We start from the raw sequence: 25303 nt of genomic DNA on the forward strand, positions 1-25303 counted from the left end.
CGTCGGTGAGTACAAGGGGGAAGATTTGGCACGAATCAGTTATCTCGAATTTCGTTAAATTTGCCAAACGAAACGGGTTTCTTTCAGGGAAGACACTTGCCAAAGAAATATTTTTCGCGGCCTAGGTCGTTAATCATCCCAGCTGCAACAGCTTTTACCAAATTTATAGGGTGACACAAAACAATTCAAACTATTGTCCAAATTATTTTTTAAGCAATAATATTTTTTTTAAATATAAAGGCCCTTAACCTAACTTATATTTGTTTAATAAAATAATGCTGTCTTAAAATATTTTTTACAAATATTACAATAATAAAGTAGTCGTCATATATATGGATTTTGAGAAGGCCATCGACAAGGTTTGTCATGGGTTATTAGTAAAATATTCTTGGACCTCGGTTGCTCGGATGATTTAACTCGGTTGTTCTTGAGTTATTTGAGCGATCGTAGACAGTTTGTAACATATGGCGGCCGATTGCCTAAAGAATATTTCACCCATAAAAACGACAGCTTTCCTTTGTATGTAGATAATTTAAAATTGTTTAGATACATTCGATCTGTTGCGGACTCCTCTCTAGTGATTTAGATTCTCTATAGAGAGTGGTTTCCGGTAACCTTTTGCCCTTTAGTGTCAGAAAGTGCCTAACTAACCGAATCGCCATCCGGATACATAATACACGCATTGCACATTTGGTATAGAGGAATTAGCATACATAAAATAATATCTTTATAGCTATAATATGCTGTAGAAATGCAATGACGTCACATTTTAAAAAAGAGATATGTATTACGTCAATTAATATTTATTGCGGGATAGTTTTAAAAAAATGTTGTATTTTACTGTGAATTGTAGGATGATTTCAATAACAATTTTTTATGCATTGCAAACTGATGTAGCAACTGTAAGCTTTTTAAAAGTTAATTGACTAGAAAATATTATTCAAGTCAACAACATTAACGGTGCATAAGATATCAGCATTTAAAAATCCAATCAGTATTTTTGAGGCGGTTTGTATGTGGGATAAGAAGAAAAAAGATTGACGTGTTTATATACCGAGGATGAACGATCTCATTAGCTGAAACGGAAACGCTTTGTCGATCCGAGTTATTATCTTAAATCGGTCGGTCGATCGTGAAAGATGAGATACTTTATTCGAGATTAATTTAACTGAAAGTTTATTTTTGTATGCATGCTAATTTATAGCGATCTTTTTTTAAATCTTTAACAACCGTCAGCGAATTCTCGTCGGTCCTACTGACTCTGGGACCTACTACTGTCAGCAGTTGGCACTCTTGAAATAGATTTTTTATTGATAAGACTTCATTCCTCAAACGTTATGTAAACATTATGTAAAAGTTTTGAAACGGATGTTTATTAACAAATCTAAGTTGATTTAGGAAGCCCTTAATATATTTTTCTTCTTAAAAATGTAAATATTACAGATGTTTCTTTTAAAGAAAATACAAATACATAATAAATAGACAATATTATTTATACTATTATGAATACGGATTATTTATAAATAGTATAAATTTATAAAAGAAGGATTAATTTATTTAAAAATAGTTTTTATTTAAGCTATGGTGTAACAAAAACAAAATTTTACATGGGAAAGAAAGTACAAAAAAGAGAAATTTCCGATGGTTTTCGAACCATTAAAAAATATTATTTATATATAAATGAAAATATATATTCCCATTAATTTAGAGTTGCTTCTTTCAAGTGACAATTGTTTTGATTTCTTCTTAGAAACATCGTAATATTTATTTAAAAATATATACAAAACTTTAGTTAAATATCCAAAAAAAAATTGATGGTTGATTATCTGTAAATGCTTAGTTTGTTTAACTTAAAATATTTCAGCTATCTGATATTTTCATATTTTATTTTCACTCACATTTTTTTCTAAAATTTTATGAGAAATGCGCATTTTAATTAATCAAATCAAAAATTACATGATCTTTACGATTAATAAACCATTCAATCTGATTTACTAATATAATATTTAAGCCAAAATAATTGTATTAAAACATAGATATTTGCACTTATTTTTTTAAGAAATAACGATGAATGCGTTCATATATTTTCTTACAAAGATACAGAAGTAAGTATATCATATATTTTTTAAGTTACACCTATCTAAAATAAACAATCATAAATGTGATTGATCAAACATAAACTGAATTCATTTATATGCTATAAAACTATTAACCTAATAACTTAAAGTTTAAAGAGTATTAACTTCCAGTTTTACGTCATTAGAGTTAAGCACGCAATGAAAACTATAAGAATCGTAAGAAAAACTCTCGTGAATCATGAAAAAAAAACACGATAACGAATCGGGTAACACTTTAATTTTTGATGCCACAGATTTACCAGATATGGCTTTCCTCGACTTTTTTCTGTTCCCACAGATTAAAAGGGCATTGAAAGGACAACATTTTGCGACCATCGATAAGATAATGTGTTGATTAGTAGAAACGCTGGCATAATATTGTAATATTAATATATAAGATTAAATACTGTTCGATCAAAATGTATTTTTGCTTATTTTTATCACAGATCTAATATAAATAAAATGTAATTCCACTTATAAATTTATAAAAATAATATATTAGTGTAATCAATTTAGAGTATATGTTAGGCAGTAGTATCAAGCGTGTGTGTATGTGTCAAGAGCTTACCGCTCCGATTTTTCCGGATCGGTGACAGTGACGGATGTTTTTTGTCGTGGATCACTACGGGTTTTCTTGGGTCTTATGGCGAGCTTGTGTTTGGCGGCCGAGGTGTCCAAAAGTGTGGCGTCTCCCGTTCCGAGCTCCAGGTCAGGGTCAAGACGTGCGCGTCTGTGGACAAAATGGCATGCTTGTCATTTGTGATTAGGGATAATGCGAACATTGAACAGGTGCAAACGTCGAATCGAGTATTGGCATCGGCAAGAAGGCGCCGCGGTGGTGATTTATTTATATATATAAATTTAAAAAAATAATATTAATTTAGTTTTGTTTGACAGCCCGTTAATAACGATCGACTAAGGGAGTTTTTCCATGCAATTATTATTTGTAACTTAAATATAGAATATTTTAATATAGAAAACGCTGTAATTAAAAAAATATAGTATAAATAATTACACAAATATAATTTTTGACAATGCAGATTTTTATAAAGTAAAATAATAGCTTAAGATCTGACACCTACTTTGTGCATTGTTTTAGAAATTAGCTTGCTATTTCAGTCTGAATGTTGTGATTAGGTAAGTTTGTGCAAATATTCTTACAATTGTAAGCAGCAACACAATCAATCAAGTCTTGGAGCGTCAAATCTGACAAACGAGAATGTCCACAAACAATTCTATTTATAATATAATTCGTTCACTGAAGTTTCAACAAAAACTTTAGTTTATGCGTGAAGTAATTAAATTTTATTAGAATTGAATTCTTTCATTTTAATGCATTATTTTCGTCCTGTTTTTTTATGAAAATGTTCTGAATATTTTGGTTACTACTAACTGTTAAATATTGTATAGTTTTTTACTGTAAATATGTTTTAAGAGCAAACTGAGGAAAAATGAACGTATTTTTATTACCAATTTTTTTTTTTGAAAATCTTTCATTGTAATCAGACAAGCGTAAGCCCAATGAGTTACAACGGGGTTAAACTGTATCAACTGGGTAAGTCAACCAGACATAATGAATACATACATGTAAGTGTTAACCACTAGACTGAAAAAATAAATTTAATAATAACGCATTTTTTGTAAATAAAAAATTGAGTGCCGCTGACGGGGCTCGAACCCGCAACCTCAGAGTTACTAGTCTATGATATTACGAACTGCGCTATTTCGTTTACATGTAAAAGATACAAAAAATACATAGAAACACAATTAAATAATAAGTGATATATTATACATATATTTGATTTAAAACAAAAAATCAGCGAATTTCGGTTAAAAAATATATTTTATGCAATTATTTTAAAAATAATTGTTTTTTGTATTAGAAAAATATATTTTGTAACATTATATTTATTAATAACATATATTTTGTAATAAAATATATTTTTAAATTTTTTTATTTTTTTATAGCAAAGTTAATATTTTCCAAATTTTATTTTATAGTTTGAATTTCAAAATTTGGATGGATTCTCTATAGGGCTTATGCCTGCACTACACCCTCTGGAAGTTGGCCAAGGTTGGCCAAGGACGGAGAATATAGTGGGTTACTTCGGTCGAGTTTGGTTCTGCCCGCTCTAAAATCATTCTGAAGTTGTCCGAGGTTACCGAGAACGGGAGTTAAAGTGGGGGTAATTCAGTCGACTTGACCAGCTTCAAGCGCTTCCGAACATTGTCGGCAAAAAGACCGAAGTCGGAGCTGCTCTTTCGAGCGCGAACGGTGAGATACTTCCATTTCGTCTCTCACGTGTTAAGTGACGAGAGTGAGAGAGATAATGATGTGGTGTTTCGCAAACTGAGATAAGACGAGTAACTCGGTTCAATTTCAGTATGCGCGTAGGCGTCCTATGGTTAACACGCATGTCGAGCGCTGCATCGTGGTCACGTGGTCAATTTATAATACCACATGCTTATCGGGGACTTCAACAGACTCTTACTGACATCTTTGAATATTTTAGAGCACCAAAAGGAATTAATTATATGTTTGATAGTATATTTTTCTAGCAGATATCGTTATTATATTTTTTTCATATAAAATTGAATAATTAGTGGCACTTTGGTACTTGATTTTGTTAAAAAAAATCGTTTTGAATATCCTTATTTCCTATATCAGTTTATATAAATGTCACACCATAACGAATTCGTATTTAAAATCAATGGCGACAAATTCTAGGATAGTCACAGGAGTGGTGTTCGTATTCTGAAGTATCATTTTTATGCCTTAGGGCATTTTGCAAAAGCCGACAAAGATTTTGCGTAAATTGAATATTTACGACCGAAAAGTTTTCACTGTTATTGTATTGGTGAGTGCCCACACAAACTTTTATAATAATCAGTAACGTAATTTTAATAATATGACAATTTAAAAATTGCGCGCAAATATGTCAGCTGTACGTGACAGAAGCTGCCGTCCGGACGGCATATGAAATTTGCGACAATGTGGTCGCTAACTCGAAGTCGTAGGTCTCGGCCGACTTCAGTTGTAACTTCCGTTCGGACAACTTCCAGAAAGTGTAGTGCAGGCATTACAGAAATATAAATAAATGCAAATGCAGGCAAATCTATCTAATTATTTTCAAGTACTAAAATACTTTTACTAAACTGTAACAAATAGAAACAATATTTTGCTACGTGATCCAACATAATTTTAATACATACATACATATATACGTAGATGTTCTGATTTATACTACAATGGCTATGGAATAGATGTTTAAAACATCGGGCGCTTTTACTTATAACCCCATCGGCCGCCCGGGTTGGACGCGTGTAATACGCCAGTACAATACTTAAAAATTTAACAATTTTTATTTTAAAAATTTACTTAGTAGTAAATAAATGTGACACATCTGATATTGATTCCACATCAAAAATGTGCGTGAATCGTTTATGCATGAGTAATGAGCAGGTGTCGGTTTTATATATTTTTTGTGTCGACTATGAGGCGCCATGGTTTATTTTTAAGTAGTTTCATTTATATCTTGCATTTTAAAAGTTTTAAGTAAAAAAGTCAAGACAATGTGCGATCGTAAATTATACTGGCAATCAAATCTTGACTTTTAAAATATTTGTATGCAAAGACAACAATGTCTTCGATAATATACTGAAGGGTATAAATAAAAACTGTCAACTATGTTAAATGCGTCTGCGTTGACGTCTGTGAAACTAGAAGATAGCTATAAATTATAATTTTAGTATATATTATAATAAGTTTCGCGTAGAAAAGAATTAACTAGCGAAATTCGATCTGTCAGAATTAAAACAGTATTTCAAAATAATATAATATTAAAATCGCATCACATGCACCCAATAACCGCAAACGTACGAACATAAAATACTTAAATACCCACAGTTCGACGATCTGGTTAGTTGAATTTTTCTTCACATGTGCACGATGCAAATATAACTTGCAACAGTATATTTTACTATTTCATATAGTAGCCTAAAACTGGGTTCAAATTCTAAAATATACTCTGTTGCAAAGAACATTGCATTTTAGCATATTTTTACATGCGTATATTTAGAATTGAATATTTTTCTGTAACAATTTATTGACCATTAACGATTTGCCACTAAAAAAAACGTCTAAACATTTGTTCGCGTGATGATCTATTTATTATAAAACTTTAAGTAAATATTTTCAGAGAGAAGAGTTGTACGATTTAAGTAAGCTATTTTAAATCAATACAAGAATAAAATGATTAAATTTCATCAGTTTTAACAACATTAGAAATGCATACATTGAATCGATAACATTTTTCGACTAAATAAAATTCTGCTATCGTTTATGCTAAATACTTTTTATGAATTTCTGCTTTTAATTTCCCAATATATCTGTATTAATTTATATTGTAATATTTGATTGTTTTAAATTTTAAACATATTTTTGTGTACATTTTTATATTACAGTGGCGTTTATTTTGGAATGCTTTGTAAAGTATCATATTTTACACAATAAAAAAACATTTTGTTACCGGACATACGCAACCAATAACAAAAGCACTCGAAGAACAGTTAAAAAGTCAAATAATATATTTATCAAACAATGTTGACAGTTTCAATAAAAAGTAAGATCGTTGATCTCCTCCTCTTTCCCGATCCTGCCTTAGAAAATTACTTATACCATTACTTTGCTTCTACTTGAAATTCACATGAGCTTAGCATGAACTCGAATCATTACACCTAATAGACACGTCCAGAGAAGAGCATTTGCTCATATCAATAACGTACATGTTTGCACATTTATGTAACATTCAGGATTATCTGTTTTTTCCAAAACCCGTTTAGTGTTATGAGTCGATCGACCCACCATACATACGCTCATAAGACTTGCAATATAGTTAAGGTCAGTGTGAGCTTATTTATACATATTTAAAGTTGAATTTTTGTGACAGTATAGAATTCTTAAGCACCCTGTATATGTTTGTTAGCAAAATCAATTGTGTCAATATTTTGTAAAATGGCGACAAGTATAAAAATTTAAGCACTTTGTGGTGTGATGGCAACCCCGATGCGGGGGAAGAGAGGTAGTAGCAACACTGGGTGCAGGAGGGACGCACGTGGACGGAGCGCGGGACCATGGGGAAGGACACGCGCACCGCAGCACAAGCTATTTCGGCGCCGAGCGATATGGGGGGCGCTGCGAAGGCGCATCACCGCCTAGCCGATGCCGTGGAGCCGTTCTCGGGAGACGGCGATTTTGACAGGTGGTACCGGCGCCTCACGGTTCTGATGGACCTGTACCACGAGGACGACGTCGCTAAGTGGTTGGCTACGTTCCTCCGGGGCCGAGCGTTCGACATTTTCGTTGACTTGCCTGAAGAGACTCGCCGCGACGGAGCGCAAGCAGCGGCCGCCCTGAGCTTGGCGTTCGGGGCTGGCCGGTTTGTGTCGTATGGTCGGTTCATCCAGCGGCGTTGGGAAGCCGGCGAAACTGTCGACGTGTTTTTGTGCGAGCTGCGTAAACTCTCGGCCCAGGCCGGGGTAGAGAGTGACGCGCTGTTGGCGACCCACTTCATTGTAGGGCTTCCGGAGCGGGCGTCGCGAGACCTGCGAGCATTCGTGGGGGGCGCGACCACGTTGCCGCCGCTTAAGGACATAGTGGCGAGGGCGCGAGTGACAATGACGAAAGAGGCTGACGAAGATTCGCGCCAAACGGTCTCGATTGTCGCGAGACACGAAAGTGCGAGTGCGCGTGCTCGAACGACGGTTAGATGCCACCGGTGCGGCGGTGGCCATTTTGTTCGCGAGTGTAGAAATCCCGCGTCCACCCCCACTCACGCTCTCGACTGCTGGGTGTGCGGTGAACGCGGACACGTCGCCCGGAAGTGTCCGCGTCGAGCGAACGTTAAGACCCGGGGAAACGGACTATCGGAGGCTGGTGCGCCGCCAGCTTCCGACCGATGTTAGCGGCGCTGCCGATAATCGATGCGCGTATCAACGGAGTGCGCGTTCGAGCCCTCGTGGACACCGGTTGCTCTAAGACGATAGTGCGCGCAAACCTGTGCTCGACGAGGACGAGTTCAGCTAAAATCGTGGTCGCAGTCGACGGTACGAGGATACGGTGTTCCGGTGAAGCGAGTGTCACTGTCGAAGCCCTTGGGGCCGTAATCACGGTCAGTTGTCTTCTTCTCGAAGATGTGTTTTCTGGGGCGGACGCAGTGCTAGGCATGGACTTCATCGTGGGGATAGGAGGCGTGAATTTCTCTTCTGTCGGAGTAAGGCGAGCAGAGACTGGCTCGAGCGAGCGTATCACAGCTGCGGTGGCGTCCGAGCAGGCGGAAAACTGCACAATCATGGATCGGGACTTCGAAGCGACTTTCGACGGTGAGAAGTGGACGGCGAAGTGGCGATGGAAGGCTGGAGAGGAGTCTGTTCTCAAGAATCGCGTTTCAGAGTACGCAAGTACAGGAAAGCCTGACGCGAAAGAAGACTTCGACCGGGAGGTTCGCTCTTGGATCTCGAAAGGATGGTTGGTGCCGTGCGAGACGCCGCGCAGTGAAGGACTTTTGCCTTTGATGGCCGTGATCCAGCGGAACAAAGGAAAGGTCAGGCCGGTGCTCGACTATCGCGAGCTAAACGGCTACGTTGAAAGCCACCCGGGAGCTGATGTTGCGGTGTGTGACGAAGCGATGCGGCGGTGGCGGAGAAGGCACGGTGCCTCGAAGATAATTGATCTTAAATCGGCCTACCTCCAAGTTCACGTGGACGCGTCGATGTGGCAGTTCCAGCAGGTGCAATATGCGGGACGCGCATTTAAGCTGACGCGAGCCACATCAACACGGCTGAATTGGAAGCTGTCATAAAAGGCATCAACCTCGCGACTAAATGGCGGCTGAAGGACATAGAGGTGATGACGGATTCGGCCACAGTAAAGAGTTGGCTTGACTCTGTATTGTCGGACGCGTCGAGGCCTAAAGTGTCGGGAATGGCGGAGATGTTGGTGCGGCGACGTCTCGGCCTCGTTGGGGAACTTGTGCAAGCGTACGGTCTCATAGTTCGGGTAGTGTATGTGCCTTCGGAGAAAAACAAAGCTGACGTGCTCACCCGAGTGAACAGACAGTGGGTGAAAAGTGAAACGATCGCGATTTGTGGGGTCACAGTTGACGAGCTTCACCAAATGAACCATCTGGGGGTCGACAGAACATTAAACCTAGCTCGCATGGTAAACACGAACACTACGCGAGCGGAGGTCGAGAGATGCGTCAGGGCATGTGAAAGATGCACTACCATAGACCCGGCGCCGGCAGCCCATGAAGAAGGTAGCCTCGAAGTGTCGCATCCATGGATAAGACTCGCAGTGGACTTCACGCACTATGGGACGGCACTGTACTTAACGGTAGTGGATTGTGGCCCGGGAAGATTTGCGGTGTGGCGGGAGGTCGCTGGGGAGAGTGGTGATTGTGTTGTGAAAAACTTGGAGCAAGTGTTTCGGGAACGCGGCCCGCCCCGAGAATTGCTCATGGACAATGGCACTGCGTTTCGATCCCGCCTTGTGCAAGAGCTGTGTGACCGATGGGGCGTGTGTTCCAGGTTTCGGGCAGCCTACAGACCGGCAGGCAACGGTATTGTAGAGAGGAACCACCGGACGGTGAAGCGAATCGCTGCTAGGAGCCGAATTTCACCATTGCAGGCTGCATTCTGGTACAATCTAGCATCAGAGGGAATAAGAGGAAAGACCGCCCCATCTTCAGCTGTTTTCGCTTATCAGTGGCGCCATCCAGCAGCAAAGACAGCGACGACGCAGCCCGTGGACGGGTGCCCATTCCGAACGGGAGACGTGGTCTTCGTGAAGCCGCCAGGGGCGCGCTGTACGACGGAATGGCCCAGAGGACGCGTCGACAGCGTCGTTTCCACGAACAACGTCGTCGTGGACGGAATGCCCAGACACGTGTTGGACCTGCGCAGAGTTCCGGAGCAGCCAACGTCGGTCACCGGAGAGTTGCCAGTGGATCACCAGGATCTGACAACTCTGTTCGAGACAACGGAGGCTGCAGAGCCAATGCAGACCGAAAGGGACCCGCCAGCAGCAGAGAGGAGTCGTGTGCAAAGAACCAGAAGGAGGCCTGCGCGGTTTCAAGATTTTGTGTTGTGATGTCCTGGACATCAGGGGAGCGTGTGGTGTGATGGCAACCCCGATGCGGGGGAAGAGAGGTAGTAGCAACACTGGGTGCAGGAGGGACGCACGTGGACGGAGCGCGGGACCATGGGGAAGGACACGCGCACCGCAGCACACACTTGTAACTCAGTAGGTTTAAATTTTAACGAAAAGATCGCTATTGATAAAACGTTTAGAAGTCTAAATTACATCCAAATAAAATATAAAAAAAATTTGTTTTTTGCTTCAAAACAAGCGATGTATCAGTTCGATCGGACCCCCATACGAGCCATTTTGAGACTTTCAGAAGAGTTAACGCTCTTAACTGCTTGGTTTTAAAGATTAAAAATTAAATTTTCAGTATCGTATAGAACTACCAAGCACCCCCTATACGTTCTGTATGAAAAAAATATATATATTTTTTTACAAAATGGCGGCCAATGTAAAAATTAAAAGTGTCACAACTTTGCAAAATAAAATCCTACGTAAAAATGTTGTAAGCAAAAAGTGTTTAGAAGCATGATTTGCATTTAAAAACAATTTTTAATTCTTTTTTTTTAAATAATAAACGAGTCTTACGGTAAATAGACCGGGCCCCCGTGCGCGATTTTATGCGACTTGGCATATAGTTAACGCTAGTATTTGGTTCCTTTTAAAGATTTAGACTTTAATTTTCGATACAAAATAGAGCTTTCAAATATACTTATGATACTGTTTAAAAAAAATTAAAATTAAATTTTTTTTTCCAAAACACGTTTAGTGTTATGAGTCGATCGACCCACCATACATACGCTCATAAGACAATATAGTTAAGGTCAGTGTGAGCTTATTTATACATATTTAAAGTTGAATTTTGGTAACAGTATAGAATTCTTAAGCACCCTGTATATGTTCGCTAGCACGACATTTCCTTTCGGAATACACTTCCATCTGGAACTTACACAAGTCAGAACTTGGCTTTACTTATTCATTGCTTTCAATTTAGAACACACGAGAGTTTAACCAAACTCGCACCAAGCCGAGCTAGGTGAAGTACCGACCAAGACATAAAAAGACTGAAAAAGCAGTTGCTTTCCACTTCAAATCATACCTGGTCTAGATAAAAAATGAAAATCTAAGAATTCAATCAAGAAATCTTCGGAAAAAAACATTTAGAGATTACGTGACGCAGACACGACTACAGGAACAACATGTACATACACCTATATACCATTTTAAAAATCGTATGTGAATTTAAAACTGTTCAAAAAAAACGTGCTACATCAATTCATCACAGGTGTGCGAAAAATTTTCGTAGCTTCACTTATTATTGTAGATCGATAATAAATTAATCTAATTAACAATTATTAATTATGATTTATTGATTTAGATATTCCTTTAGACAGATTATTGATCATATTCAGCAACATAGCAACAAAATAATCTACAATGCCACAAAAAAAAATAACGTTAACTGACCACCGGTCGGTGCAATTGCAGCGGAATCTCAGGCCCACGCCGGCCAAGTAGATGTAGAAATAGAACAGAGCGCATGTTGGATTTATGGCGTGTCACTAAAAATAGGACACGACTGCTGAGGAAGACTTCCCTGACGGATCGGTGAACAACCCGCTGGTTTCGGGATGCGAGGAATCCCGGCGCACTGGGCCGATCCTCGATTTAGATCGACGGACCTTTACTTCGGCGATCTATAAATCGATCGATTAGAAGACGATGATTCATCGTCGATTGTTCTACTTTCAAAGAGGTGTTCCGTACATGTAAAAACACGGTGCTCACCAATTTTTTTATTTTAAAAATCTATTCATGTGATAATCTACATAGCAACATTGAAAATTCTGTATCTTCTGAAAAAAAGATATCAAAGAAAAATTGCCGCAATTTTTTTTTTAATAAAAAACATGTATTTTAAAGATAATAAATACATTTCTAACTAAATGTTATATTGTATATAAAAAATCACTGGCCACAAGAATAATGTAAGTAATGTAAAAATACATTTAAAGTTAACTTTTTTCTTGATTGTAGAAATATAATAAAATATAAAATCAATGATAATAAATGATGCTGTATTGATGTTTTAGAAGGTACATACATCTACATATGATATTGATTATTAATTGGATAACAACGTGCTTTATCGCACAGGAATAGTAACCGATATTCTATTTCAAACACACCTCAGATTACATCAGCATATAGAAAACATCTGTAATAAAGATTCAACTATGTTAGGATTTGTCTTACAATACGCGTAATCAATTAAGGTGCTTGAGGACATTGTGTATCTTGTATAACTACCTAGTACGCAGTACCCTTAAGCATACTTCTCTGGTCTAGTTGCCAAATAATGCAACTGGCTAATAGAGAGTATACAAAATATATTTTTTTGACACATGAGAGAATATAAATATTATCCGTTTTTATTTCATACAGGTACACCCGTTGACGCGACTCGAAGGAATCATATTCCAGAATCATATAATTCCCTCGAGTCGCACCAACTGCTGGAAAGAAATATATACATAATCCAAGATTATAGAATAACTTTATTTTTGTGTGCCACCTAATTATTATATATCAGCGCTTGCGTTCTAGAGTATAGTTTAGGATGCCACATACAAGAACAGAAGTATTGGACAACTTTTTAACAAGCACAGTTTCCCGATTTTTAATTATCTGTCGGATAGTATTGATTTGTTCTCATTCAAGTACTCGCAGATGGTGGACGCATTGTGGCTTAGCCATTATTATATATAATTTAATCTAATTATTATTTACGTTAAAATTGCTTTTGGAGTAAAAGTATTTTAGGGGGTTTTAAATGACGTCTTGTCAAAAAAGCGCAGAACAAAAAACGCCGACAAAAGAGCGTAGACAAAAGGGCGCAACGACAAAATAGCGCCACGCATATATAAAAAATTAAAAGCAAGAAAATAGAGAAATAAATATTAAAAACTGAAATAATTTATACGAAAAATTCAATAAACCGCAATAACGATTGCGGTTTATTGAATTATTAACTGTTTTTAATTTACAATCGTATGCTTTAAGCTAATTTTATTTGTGAAAGCGAAAGTTTATTTTAAAATAAATTTGTTTTTTATTCCCACTTTCTAAAATTTAAATAACGAGAATTAAAAATTAAAAATTATCATATTGCCTAAATTCGAAAGTTAAAAAAAATGGTTTTTATTTTATTTTCGTGTATTTATTTTTTTATAATATGCGTTGCACTGTTTTTTTGTTTTTACGATTTATTTTGTGCGATTTTGTCGCTTCGCTCTCTTGACCGCGCTCTTTTGTCCTGCACCCTTTTGTTACGGCGCCGTTTTATATCGTTAGAAAAATTATTTCACGATATAAATATAGTTGAGATTATCTTTCTAACATATATGAATTCAAAATTATTTTGTAGATAATAAATATTTGTAGGCTTACTATAAAAATAATACTAGTTTTCACGCCAACCACAAGAAAAAAAACTTATTATTATTAATAAATTATGTTAATTTATGGCTAATAGGCCATTATGGCTGATTACCCTTAAGAATAATAAAATAACACAAAGATCAAATATATAAAAACGTCTGTTTAGAAGGACCAGTTCCCTTTTTTCGACACACTAGCAGATACAATTTTAATCACGTAAGTCAGTTAAAAACCACTGCATTAGATTATTTTAATATTTACATAATTATTAAATGGTAACTTTTTTAAATTTAATATTTATATAAATACAATTTTTAATTTAATAATTATATAAATATTATTAATAAGTAATTGCTATATTATTTAGAAAAAAAAGCGACATATAGTCACTCTTTACTTCCATTGTAAAATGGCAGCGTTTGGTACAATGCATTACAACGGGGTAAACAGAATCAACATCAACAAGTAAGTAGTAAGACTGAAATATGTAAGTCACTGATATGTATTTTCATATTTTTAACTATAATTACAGTTATTATAAGTGACTATGGATGACCGAACTCATTTTTTTTAATTATCAATGCACATATTCATCAGTGAGATTAGAAAATATAGGAAAACCTAATCTGCAACGATTGATGGAAATCGAAAAACACTAAGATTCATATGAATTTGAACTCAGATCTTTCAGGTATTAGTAATTTACTTATACTACTGAATTTATGTGCTGGGAGGGAATTCTGATCACTTAATTTACGACCTGCATTTTAATAATTACTGATAAAGACTAAAGTTGAATATTGCATGATAAATATATTGAAATTAATCCACAAAATTAATTGGATGATGTACTAATTAAAAAAATATAACAAAAAACAAATTGTATAGTTCAACAGCACTGTTTTAATCAGTCTGTTATTATAAAATACAACAACATTTGAACCACTTATAAAACTATTTAATTTGATTAATATATTAGTATTTAATTATGTATTATTAGTACGTTACTTTTTTATTGCTGTTAGTAGATAGTACAAAAATATTTTTTCTTGAATTTTACATTTGTATGGGAGAAATTATTAATAAAGTATAATATTATATCATTGAAAAATTGATTGATGAAAAAAAATATTAAAAGACTTAAAAAACTTGTATAAAACGACATATTTAGACTCTTTTTTCAACCATATTTCCAAGTTGTTTATTTTTTATCTCTACATATATTATAACCCATTTACGTTTCAAGTAATTCAAGTTATTAACACTTAAACATACAACGAGTAAATACACCATATTAACGTCAGTATTAAAAGTAAAAAGGAAAGGAGAGTAAAATTTTAGTTATGAGAATCACCACTATTATTCCTAAACATATATGTGGCACTTATACTTGCAACATTTAATATTCTTTGACTGTTTTTAAGAGATATATTTCTACTTATTATATATTTGAAAATGCTAAGTATAAAAATACTTAGGATTAATATTAAAAATGAAGTAAGAAATCAAATGGTAATGAAATATTCGCAAACGAAACTAGTTATGATATGATATATGAATATATAAAAAATTGGCACATAGCTGAAATAATTTATACATATTTATAAAAAAATCATAATAAATTTTCTGTATCTCAGTTTTTTACATCTTGATATGAACAATTTTAATTAGGATTAAATGAGTTATTTTATCATTATGAAGACTTAATATATCACTATCATAGAGTGGAAAATTAAGATAAAATACCATTCGCGTGCTTCGGGCGTCGATTTATTCTTAAACAACTTTAAGTCATTTTTTTCCTGCATATGAGCGATTTTTTTTCCTACTTCATTACCCGACATTCTGCAAATATGTTTATTTATTTCGCAACATTACGACTTTGACTTCCTGCCCACTTTTGCGCACTTTTATTGCGATTTAACGCTTCTTGCAGCACCGCGAAAAATATTTTTACTCTGGCGCGGCGGGTCGACACCCCCGACTCGAACAAAAAGCCAAAACCGACACCAAAACCGAAATAAAAACGATGCAAATACCAAGATCTCGATTTACTTTGGCACATTTCGTGCAGAAAACTCCTACTTATTTTCGGTGAGAGCCGATGAATGACATTAGCCCCTTTGTTTGGCGACTCTGACCGCTCGTTTGCCAAACGGAGTTTCCATTCGGAAAAAATGTTACGTCAGGTCTTTCTAAAAACGAATGTCATTCACTGTGTGCTAGCGTGTTTGTGTTATAAATAGACATACAAATACTCACTTTGATCCCGTGGACGAGGGCGACTCCAAGATCTCCACAATGTCTCCTTTCTTCAGCGAAACTTCATCGTCTCCCACTGCCGTGTAATTGCAGCCGGCTACTACAACGTCTTCGACCTGAAAAAATATAATCAATCTTTTCAATATCAAAGTTAGAAATAAATGAACTGCTCTCAGTTGATGCAATTTTTAATTTTCTTACTATGCTTCATAATAAAATTAAGATACAAACTCAAAAAAAATCAATGCGATTTTATTCTTAAATTGTTAAATTGTCAACTTTGTCACTTCAAAGGCTCTTGTGCAAAAATAAAAGGTGCTGCTAAAATATATAGTAAGCTTTAGTGTATGTTAAGAATACCCAAATTATGTATTTAAATAAAAACATAGTCATGTTTATAACAAGAAATAGTATCGACGTAGTAAAATAGTAGACGCGAAAAAAAAAGCAAATGTAATGGACATCATAATGAATTTTCTGTAACTATTTACCACTATTGAACAATATAATTGTACTTATTATAACGAGCGGTTAAAACTGTATGGCATTGTTATATTCAAGACAGATATTCTTTTCTCATTTATTCGCTTAAAAATATCGCGCATTTAATATACATATTTAGAAATAATTAAAAAATATATATTAATACATATTTTTCACCATTGAACAATATAATTCTACTTATTAAAACGCGCGATTAAGATACTTATTTAAGTTGTCATAAGAGCGTGCGGAAAGCACGCTCTTATCTCTCACTCACTCTCGTCACTTAACACGCGAGCGACCGAAAAGGAAAGTATCTCACCGTACGCGCCTGATATGTATATTTATTTTATTACATATAAAAAATATAGTATTTTCAAAATTTAAAATAAATTAAATGTAAAAAGAACGTTTGATTTTTTGATAAATATTTTTGTTCTTTTGCAATAAAAAAACATAAATAGTACATTTTTATAAACCATGTTATTTTAAAACCATATAAAATAAAAACTATACTATTAGTAAAATAATTTTTTTTATATTGTATAAACTAATAAAAAATCTAAAATATATTGCATACATAAAAGAGTTTTTTATTTTGAAGATATGTTTATATAACAATTGTTTTTATCTAATGCTTTTATATTAACTATTAATAGCTGATTTCATAAAACTATATACAAATAATAATTTAACAGTTGACACTGTAATGCATGATTTTATTTTAACCCTCAATATAATATATTATATATTGTAACAATTTAATAAACTTTATTTTGTAAAAAGCTCTGATTTAACGAAGTTTTGTTTTTATGACGTGAGAATAAAAATCGTCAAATAAGTCTAATTAGTGTCTGAAGAGCTATTTCGAGTATTTTGAGAATTGGAATTTTTTAAAAACGAGCTCCAGCTGCGAATCATTTGGATCGTTCTGTGAATTGCTTCGGAGGTCTTCGGCTTCATCAATCACGACTTGCAATTAGACGATGAATGTGACTTTCAAGAAAATAATATATTATAAACGTTGACATTATTTTTAAATTAAAATCGAGCATTACCGTGACAGTATTTTTTAGCACCTTGCACAATTTTTTTTAATTCGGCGTTGAAGTGTCAAGAAATAAAAAAAAAACAGTAGCCATATAAAAATACCTTTTTATGTACTAATACAAAATTAAAATATCAAATAACGATTTAGCTAGAGCTGTATTTTAATTTTATTCAACATACAAAATCTGTTACTCGGAAATACTCAATAAGTAACAGTTTATTTTTGCACACTCATCTGAACGAATCATACAATCTCGACATTGCGTAAACATAGTTCGGTTCGATCTAAAGAATTGTTCTCAAAATAACATAAATATACAACATTCCGAAATAATAACGTAAACTGAGAGTCAAACGATTATTTATTACACATCATAAATTACAACGAAAAATAGTATACCTTATCGAAAGCACTGTCTTTGCTATCATCTCTGGATAGCGCTCCAAATTTAATAAAGCTCGGAGTGTGCTCCAAACGACCGTCAGTCATGATAGAACTATCCGAATCTCTTCTGCCCAAAGTCATGCCCCTTTGACTCTTCACCCATCCACCCAACCTAGTCATCCTAATATCTTCGCTCAAACTGCTGCAATCAGACATGGATTGCGTCTCGACTTCATCTTCCTTAGCAACTTGGCAACAGTACATAGAGAATCTGTGAGCAGTGGGCTGATTAAGTCTCAAAGCCGAGAATACGTGCAACGGTTCAAAATGTCTGATTCCAGTCTCATCTAATAACGTATAAGCCACTTGTCCGGTTAAAACAGCTCTACTAGATTCTCTCGGAACGACAGCTTGAAGTCCCTTCTTCACGATTAATAAAGTACCAGGATGTCTTTTACGCTGCAGTAAAAAGTCTTCCATAGCCAGACTATTCTCATTCTGGAACAATTTTATAGGAACGTCTGCCGAACTCATCAGAGGCGGTTCTTCCGGGACGATCATCAACGCAGCGCTCTCCCTCACCAACTCCCTCAATTTAGGATCAGTCCTGGCCAATTCTGGATCTTCTAATTTCTTCAAAGCAGAGTTCAAACTTGGCTTTCTTTCAGCTAATTCGATCATAACAGTCAATCTTCTCAAAACGTCCATAGTAGTCGGATCATTAGATAGTTTAATTAAGCTCTGAGGATCTCCCATGACACTCATCAAACTTAAAGCAACATCGTGCATGCCCAAAGTCTTAGCTAAACCAATAGATTGAACTAACAATTGACTAACAGCATCTTGATTACCTCTGGATAATAATTCGTTTAATTTCAAATCACTAGTTTGCCTCACAGCTGACACGATTGCTTTTTGAAGAGTTTCGGTAGCTTGTTGTTCCGTAGCTAGACAAGATGCACTCTGAGATATATTCAATAAAACGGTTTTAATCAACTCCGTGTTTGATTTAGAAATGTTTTTAAAAGCAGGTCCTAAGCAACTCTTTTCATCCCTTAGCACAGAACTCAATTTTTCTATAACAGCTTCTTCATTGACAACTTCGCTCTGTATAGTGTTGTTGATTGCTAATTTTAAGATATCTACTTTATTCTGAGAAGAATGCTTTATGATCTGCTCGCACAAATTTTCCTTTTCTTCTTCCGTCTGCAGAATTTCAAACATAGCCGAAATCATACTCTCATTTAAAGATTTACCCATAACTGAGTTTATTGAGTTCAATACGCTTCTATATTTATCTTTCTTGTTATTATTATCTTCTTGATCAAACTGCTCCGCGATTACCATAGCTGCTAATACAGCAGCCGCAATAGCATTTTTAACATTTTCATTATCATGCGGTATACTTCCGTTCTCTTTAATAGCATCTAAACCTTTCTGCATCTTCTTATTCCTACCCTTCTTCAATTCTATCGAACATTTTCTAGTCTTAGTGCTAACTTTACTGTTCACTTCTTCTTTTTTATTCATATTAGTACTCATCTCCACGATAGACGTAATGACAGTCATCAATTGATTCGCTACTTCATCTTTAAAACCAAAATCAGAAATGAACGATTTTAATATTTTAGTGTTTCTAGTCTGTTCTAAGACAATATCTACAGCAGGTACATCAACCGGAACTTGTCGACCCACAGACATTCCAGCTTCTGATAGCTGCCTCAACATCTTAGAATCTATGCTCAATTCTCCTCTAGCTGAACTATTTCCGCTCTTCACTTTTAACAGCTTCAATTCTTCAGGCGTAACTACGAAGCTCTGCACAGAAAATTCAAATCCTTCTTCTCCTTCGATCAGATCAGGAGCGACGAATTTAGGTCCTTCGGCAGTTTCTACGATTTGACCGGGAATGAATGTGACACCACGGTCGCTCGTTTCTACTACTCGTCCAGGAACAAATCTAGGACCCTCATCTGTATCGACGACTTGCCCAGGCACAAATCTAGATCCTTCTTCTTGCGTAGAAATCACCTGTCCCGGTATGAACGTAGGACCAGCTTTAGTATCAACAATCTGTCCGGGAACGAATCTAGGTCCATCTTCAGTGTCAATTGTCTGACCAGGTACGAATTTAGGTCCAGTCTTGGTTTCAACAACTTGTCCAGGTACAAATTTAGGTCCATCTACTGTTTCGATAACTTGACCTGGTACGAATTTCTCACCAGTTTCGGTGAAGACAATCTGTCCAGGAACAAATCCACCGTCGATCATCATACCGGGCACAAATCTATCACCGTCGTCGTCTCCTTTTAGCAATCGTCCAGATACGATTTTACCATCCACTACAGGACATACATTACCAGGATAGAATTCTATTCCTTTTTCAGTCTGAACCATGTGACCGAAAACGCATACTGAATCTACAGTTATACCCATTGAGAACGCATCTATCGCTAAGCCTGTATTCGTCGGCTCCATGAAGATTATGTCCTTCACTGATCTAGCTAACGCAAATTCGATTTCTCCGTTAGCTCCGACGATTGTCTTACCCGGTAAGAATTTTTCTCCATCTGGAGTTTTAACAATCTGTCCTTGGATGAATCTCGGTCCGTCGACAGTCTCCACGGTAGTACCTGGCACGAAATTAACTTCACCTTCGCTCTCTATCGAAATTCCAGGCACGAAGATAGGAATTCCATCGGTGGACATGACAGTTTGTCCGGCTACGAATTTAGCTCCGCTATTCGTCTTGAGTGTAGTGCCCGGTATGAACTTCATACCATCGTTGCATTTGATAGTCTGACCAGGAATAAACTGCCATTCACCGCCGACTAAAACACTCTGACCAGGAACGAACATTTCGCCATTCTCGTGACGAACAGTCTGACCCGGCACAAATTGCGGCCCATTCTCGGTATCGATAGTCTGGCCCGGTATAAACATCTTCTTATTATCAGAATCATAAGTCACTTTACCGGGTATAAATTTAGGTCCATCTGACGTGACGACAGTCTGTCCTTCGACGAATTTCAAAGTACCATCTTCCATTTTTAAAGTCTGTCCATGGAGGAACTGCTCTCCATCTGGCGTCTGTACCGTTTGACCGGCAATAAATTTAGGTTCATTCGTCTTTTTATCCATAAAAGTATGCCCAGGTACTAAAGAAGGACCATCAGGCGTAGCAACTGTAAAACCAGGTACAAAAACAGGTCCAATTGGAGTCTCAACTGTTTGTCCTGGAACAAAATTATCTCCTACCGGCGTTTCTATAACTTGACCAGGCACGAATTTTTTACTGTCAGCTATATTCAAAGTCAAACCTGGTACTTTATTTATAACTGAAGGTTTTCCTTTAGCAATCTCTTTGACTAACAAAGGTATTTCTTCTAATAACGGTAATTGAATTTCATGTTCTTGTTCTATATTCATCAGCTTTTCTTTAATATTAGCAGTGTTATCTAATTTTTCTTTGTTAATGTTTTGTATAAAAGTGAATATTTCAGTATCAGGCTTTTCTGTAACTGGAGAGAATGGCTCCATTGAAGGTATGCTTTCAAATCCTGTACTAATTTCCAAAACTTCAGGTCTTGCCTTCTGCGATATGGCCGATATAAAAATCGGATCAGCTCTTATAGGTTGCGGTAGAGTTATGATCTTAGGAATACCCATAGCTGCAGCAGCTTCTCTTTCAAACGTATCCCAATCCCAAGATTCAATCAAAGGCCTAGTTAAATCTCTCCAGTCAGACGTAGCTATAATCATGCTGGACCTCGATCTGATCACTTCTCTAGTAAACTGCACGGTCTCAATCGGTTCGACTTTCGATTCTATTTTAATCTTTTTAGCAAGTCTTTCTTCTTTAAGTTTTTCTTCTTGCTGCTCCTGTATTTCAGCTAACTTATCCTTATCTTCAAATATTTTTTTCATGCCGGCTAAACCAGCGTTGCGTTTCATCTTCTTCCTCTTCTCAAATTCTTCTCTTTCGATTTCTTTAACGGCGCTCTCATTAGGTCCTTCGCCATCGAATAGATCACAGTTTTTTTCAAAATCTTTAAAATCCATAGATACATTCTTGCCTTGTCTCATCTTGATTAGAATCGTATCAGAATCTTTTCCTACCATGACGTCTCTAACGTCGCCGTCTCTCACGGCGGCTTCGAGTCTCGCCGGAAAAACGAGACTGCATTTCTTCTCTTGCACTGTATATACATATTTCCTATCTTGATCTTCGACACTCTTCGATTCGATGATGGATATTAACAATTTTTGCGCTTCTGAAGATCCATCTAAAATTGGGAATATATATCTATAATCGGGTATTAAAATATGCTTTCTTTTGCCATATGTGAATTCGGGTGTGAAGTGATGAGGTCCTAATTCGTCGGCTACGTTCGTGATCTTGCATTTTTTTGGAGGAGTGCTAGTTGTCAGTAGCACAGGGATGTAATGGTGAGATGGTAGTCCGTATGACTTTCCAGTTATTCGGCAGAATCTCCTCGCGTTGGCTGGTGAAATGGGTGGTAGTAGAGGGAAGTAGTTGGGCTTCGGCAGGGCTCGGCTGCATCCTGTTATCCTGCAGAAGGACATGGCGGATTTTGTTCAGCGTGGCACTTTGACGCACATGTTACACTAAGATCACATAGTATCACAGCGTGTGACGGAAAGGTTTGCGATCGCTGAATGCGAGAGATGTTGGCGTCGCGACGGCCGTGGCCAGACTGAGCGGCCCTCGCGGCTTTCCTCCGAACGAAGAAGAGAAGACGCCTCACCTGGCCAGAATCCGACTCTGTCAGCTGACAAGCTCGAGACAGCTTTGACAATTAATATTTACATCCGTTCAAATCAAGATTTATTTTCTGACACAGCGTGAAGGGCGTTGATGGGCCAAGGTTTAATGGTTGGCTCATAAAGATAACGATATTTAATTAATAAAAAAAAGTATTTAATGTCAACGATTGTCTGTTATATGTTTGTGCAAAATAAAAAAAAGCTTAATCACCTTACACTAATTTAAATGAATTCCAGTTTAACTTTTAGTTATATTATGCAAGTGTGTTATAGAAAAAAATTGTAATTAATATAACATTTTAAAGAATATCTTTTGTAAAAGATTGATTCCAAGTAAGCTTATATTTACTAACAAATAATTTGGAAATCTGTCAGGAGAATATGGGTTGAATTGTAAATAGTAAGAGTAAATACCATATATAAAATTTAATAAAAAAAAGCAAAAGGAACATGTATGATATTTATTTTAAAATTAACGTTAATTTATATTTAGTCTTATTGATTATAATGTAGTATTGTACCTTTTATAAAAAGATAAAAAATATCAATATATTTTAACGCTTATTTGGTGCTTAATAAATAATAATTTTTAATTGCATTATTGCTTATTAAAAATATAATTTATGTTACATCCATTTAAAGCCTTAACTGATACTTATCATAAATTTACCAATAATTTAATACAGTAAATGTCATTTTGAATATTAAAATTCATTTTATGTATATTTTTAATTATTGCAATAAATTAATTAACAATAGATAATAGATTTGAAACACAATTATCCACAATATTTATATGTTATATTTTTTTTTCTATTAGCTATAAAGAGAATGTCGACTATTAATTTGAAAAATTAATGAATGATATTATTAAAAATAAATAAAAATATATAAACGACACACAATAATATTTTTTTCATTGTTATGTTCTATAGATGCAATAGAAAATCTAATAGCTTATGAAATTACTGATATATTTGGAATATATACATATTTGCTTTGAATTTGCGAAAGTAAAAAAAATTGTAATGTGGTACAAGTTTTTAATTTTGCTAAAACATTAACATGGGAAATAATCGAAATATACGCTAGAAAATGTATTTCAATATATCTATTTAGATGTAATGATCTTATTTTATGAATTTTTTCGAACTTTTTTTATAGGTCCAGAACGTGAAAATTGTAATTATTATATATATATATATATATATATATATATATATATATATATATATATATATATATATATATATATATATATATATATATATATATATATATATATATATATATATATATATATATATATATATATATATATATATATATATATATATATATATATATATATATATATATATATATATATATATATATATATATATATATATATATATATATATATATATATATATATATATATATATATATATATATTGTATTAGATACATGTCTCAAAAATCTTTAAGACTCTTTAAGAAGTTTGTTATTTGCTTTAGAGAAAATTGTACAAAACTGCTAGTCAGGAACGAATAAATAAAAATCACGATCGTTCCATTGAAATTTCATAGTCAAAAGATATGGTTTTCACTGTAAAGATAACTAATTATAAAAATGGATATAAAATGCAGTATATAATTCTCTAATATCATTAAGATTTATAACTTGCTTTACTTTCATTATAAAAAGTACGATTAACCTAGATAATATAAAGTATGTTTAAAAGTTAATTATTAATATTATGCATACAATTATTATTTATTGCTTTGTAGCCACAAAGATTATGCATATAAATTTATATGTGAAAATACTGATATAAATTAAGATTTGGATTTAGGTATTATTATTAATTATATAATAAGACACATTATAATACGAATTGAATCCAATGAGAGTAGGTTTTGGTTTGAAGCTATATTTATGGACTTTTCTAATTGGAAAAATTTACTTTTTATGTATAATAATTGCTTAAAAAATATATTTGGTCATATTTTACATTTTTTTGTTGTTTCTGCAATTATCTATTTAAGGAAATCTTATATGTATAAAAAAATTAATACAATATTTTGAATGAGCACATAATTATACGCTAAGCTTCGGTTACTAAAACTTTGTGACAAAAATAATTATAAAATCATTTAATCTAGTAAAATTAAGATTTTCTAATAAAGTAATAACAGACATAAGAAAAACGTGAGTGAAAAAATAATAAAATATGTATTTTTTTATTATTGTCTTTATCTAGATATATATATATATATATATATATATATATATATATATATATATATATATATATATATATATATATATATATATATATATATATATATATATATATATATATATATATATATATATATATATATATATATATATATATATATATATATATATATATATATATATATATATATATATATATATATATATATATATATATATATATATATATATATATATATATATATATATATATATATATATATATATATATATATATATATATATATATATATATATATGTAACAGAAAACTTTATTTATTAAAATTATGATGTTTAAATCACTACAAAATTAAAATATATATATATTTTACTAAAAATACCAAACGATTTTTTTGTAAAGATTTTTC

General features: G+C 34.4%; 1 protein-coding gene across 9 annotated transcripts in view; it reads right to left on the reverse strand.

Annotated features, from left to right (window-relative positions):
* Obsc (Obscurin) overlaps positions 1-25303 on the reverse strand; it is a 105694-nt gene that overhangs the window by 59480 nt on the left and 20911 nt on the right. For 3 of the 9 annotated variants that reach the window (XM_088181845.1, XM_088181848.1, XM_088181844.1), the window contains 2 exons: positions 15964-16079; positions 2686-2847 (listed from right to left, as the gene is read on the reverse strand). In XM_088181845.1, coding sequence (XP_088037971.1) covers positions 2686-2847; positions 15964-16079 — 278 coding nt within the window. Of the gene's footprint in view, positions 1-2685; positions 2848-15963; positions 16080-17896; positions 22597-25303 lie in introns of those variants that run through there. The other 6 variants (XM_088181847.1, XM_088181849.1, XM_088181846.1 and 3 more) reach the window with 3 other exon arrangements.

Source organism: Plectrocnemia conspersa, unplaced genomic scaffold (genome assembly GCF_051122295.1).
Source record: "Plectrocnemia conspersa isolate PC_06_02 unplaced genomic scaffold, ASM5112229v1 ptg000002l, whole genome shotgun sequence".
In the NCBI taxonomy this organism is placed as follows: Eukaryota; Metazoa; Arthropoda; class Insecta; order Trichoptera; family Polycentropodidae; genus Plectrocnemia; species Plectrocnemia conspersa.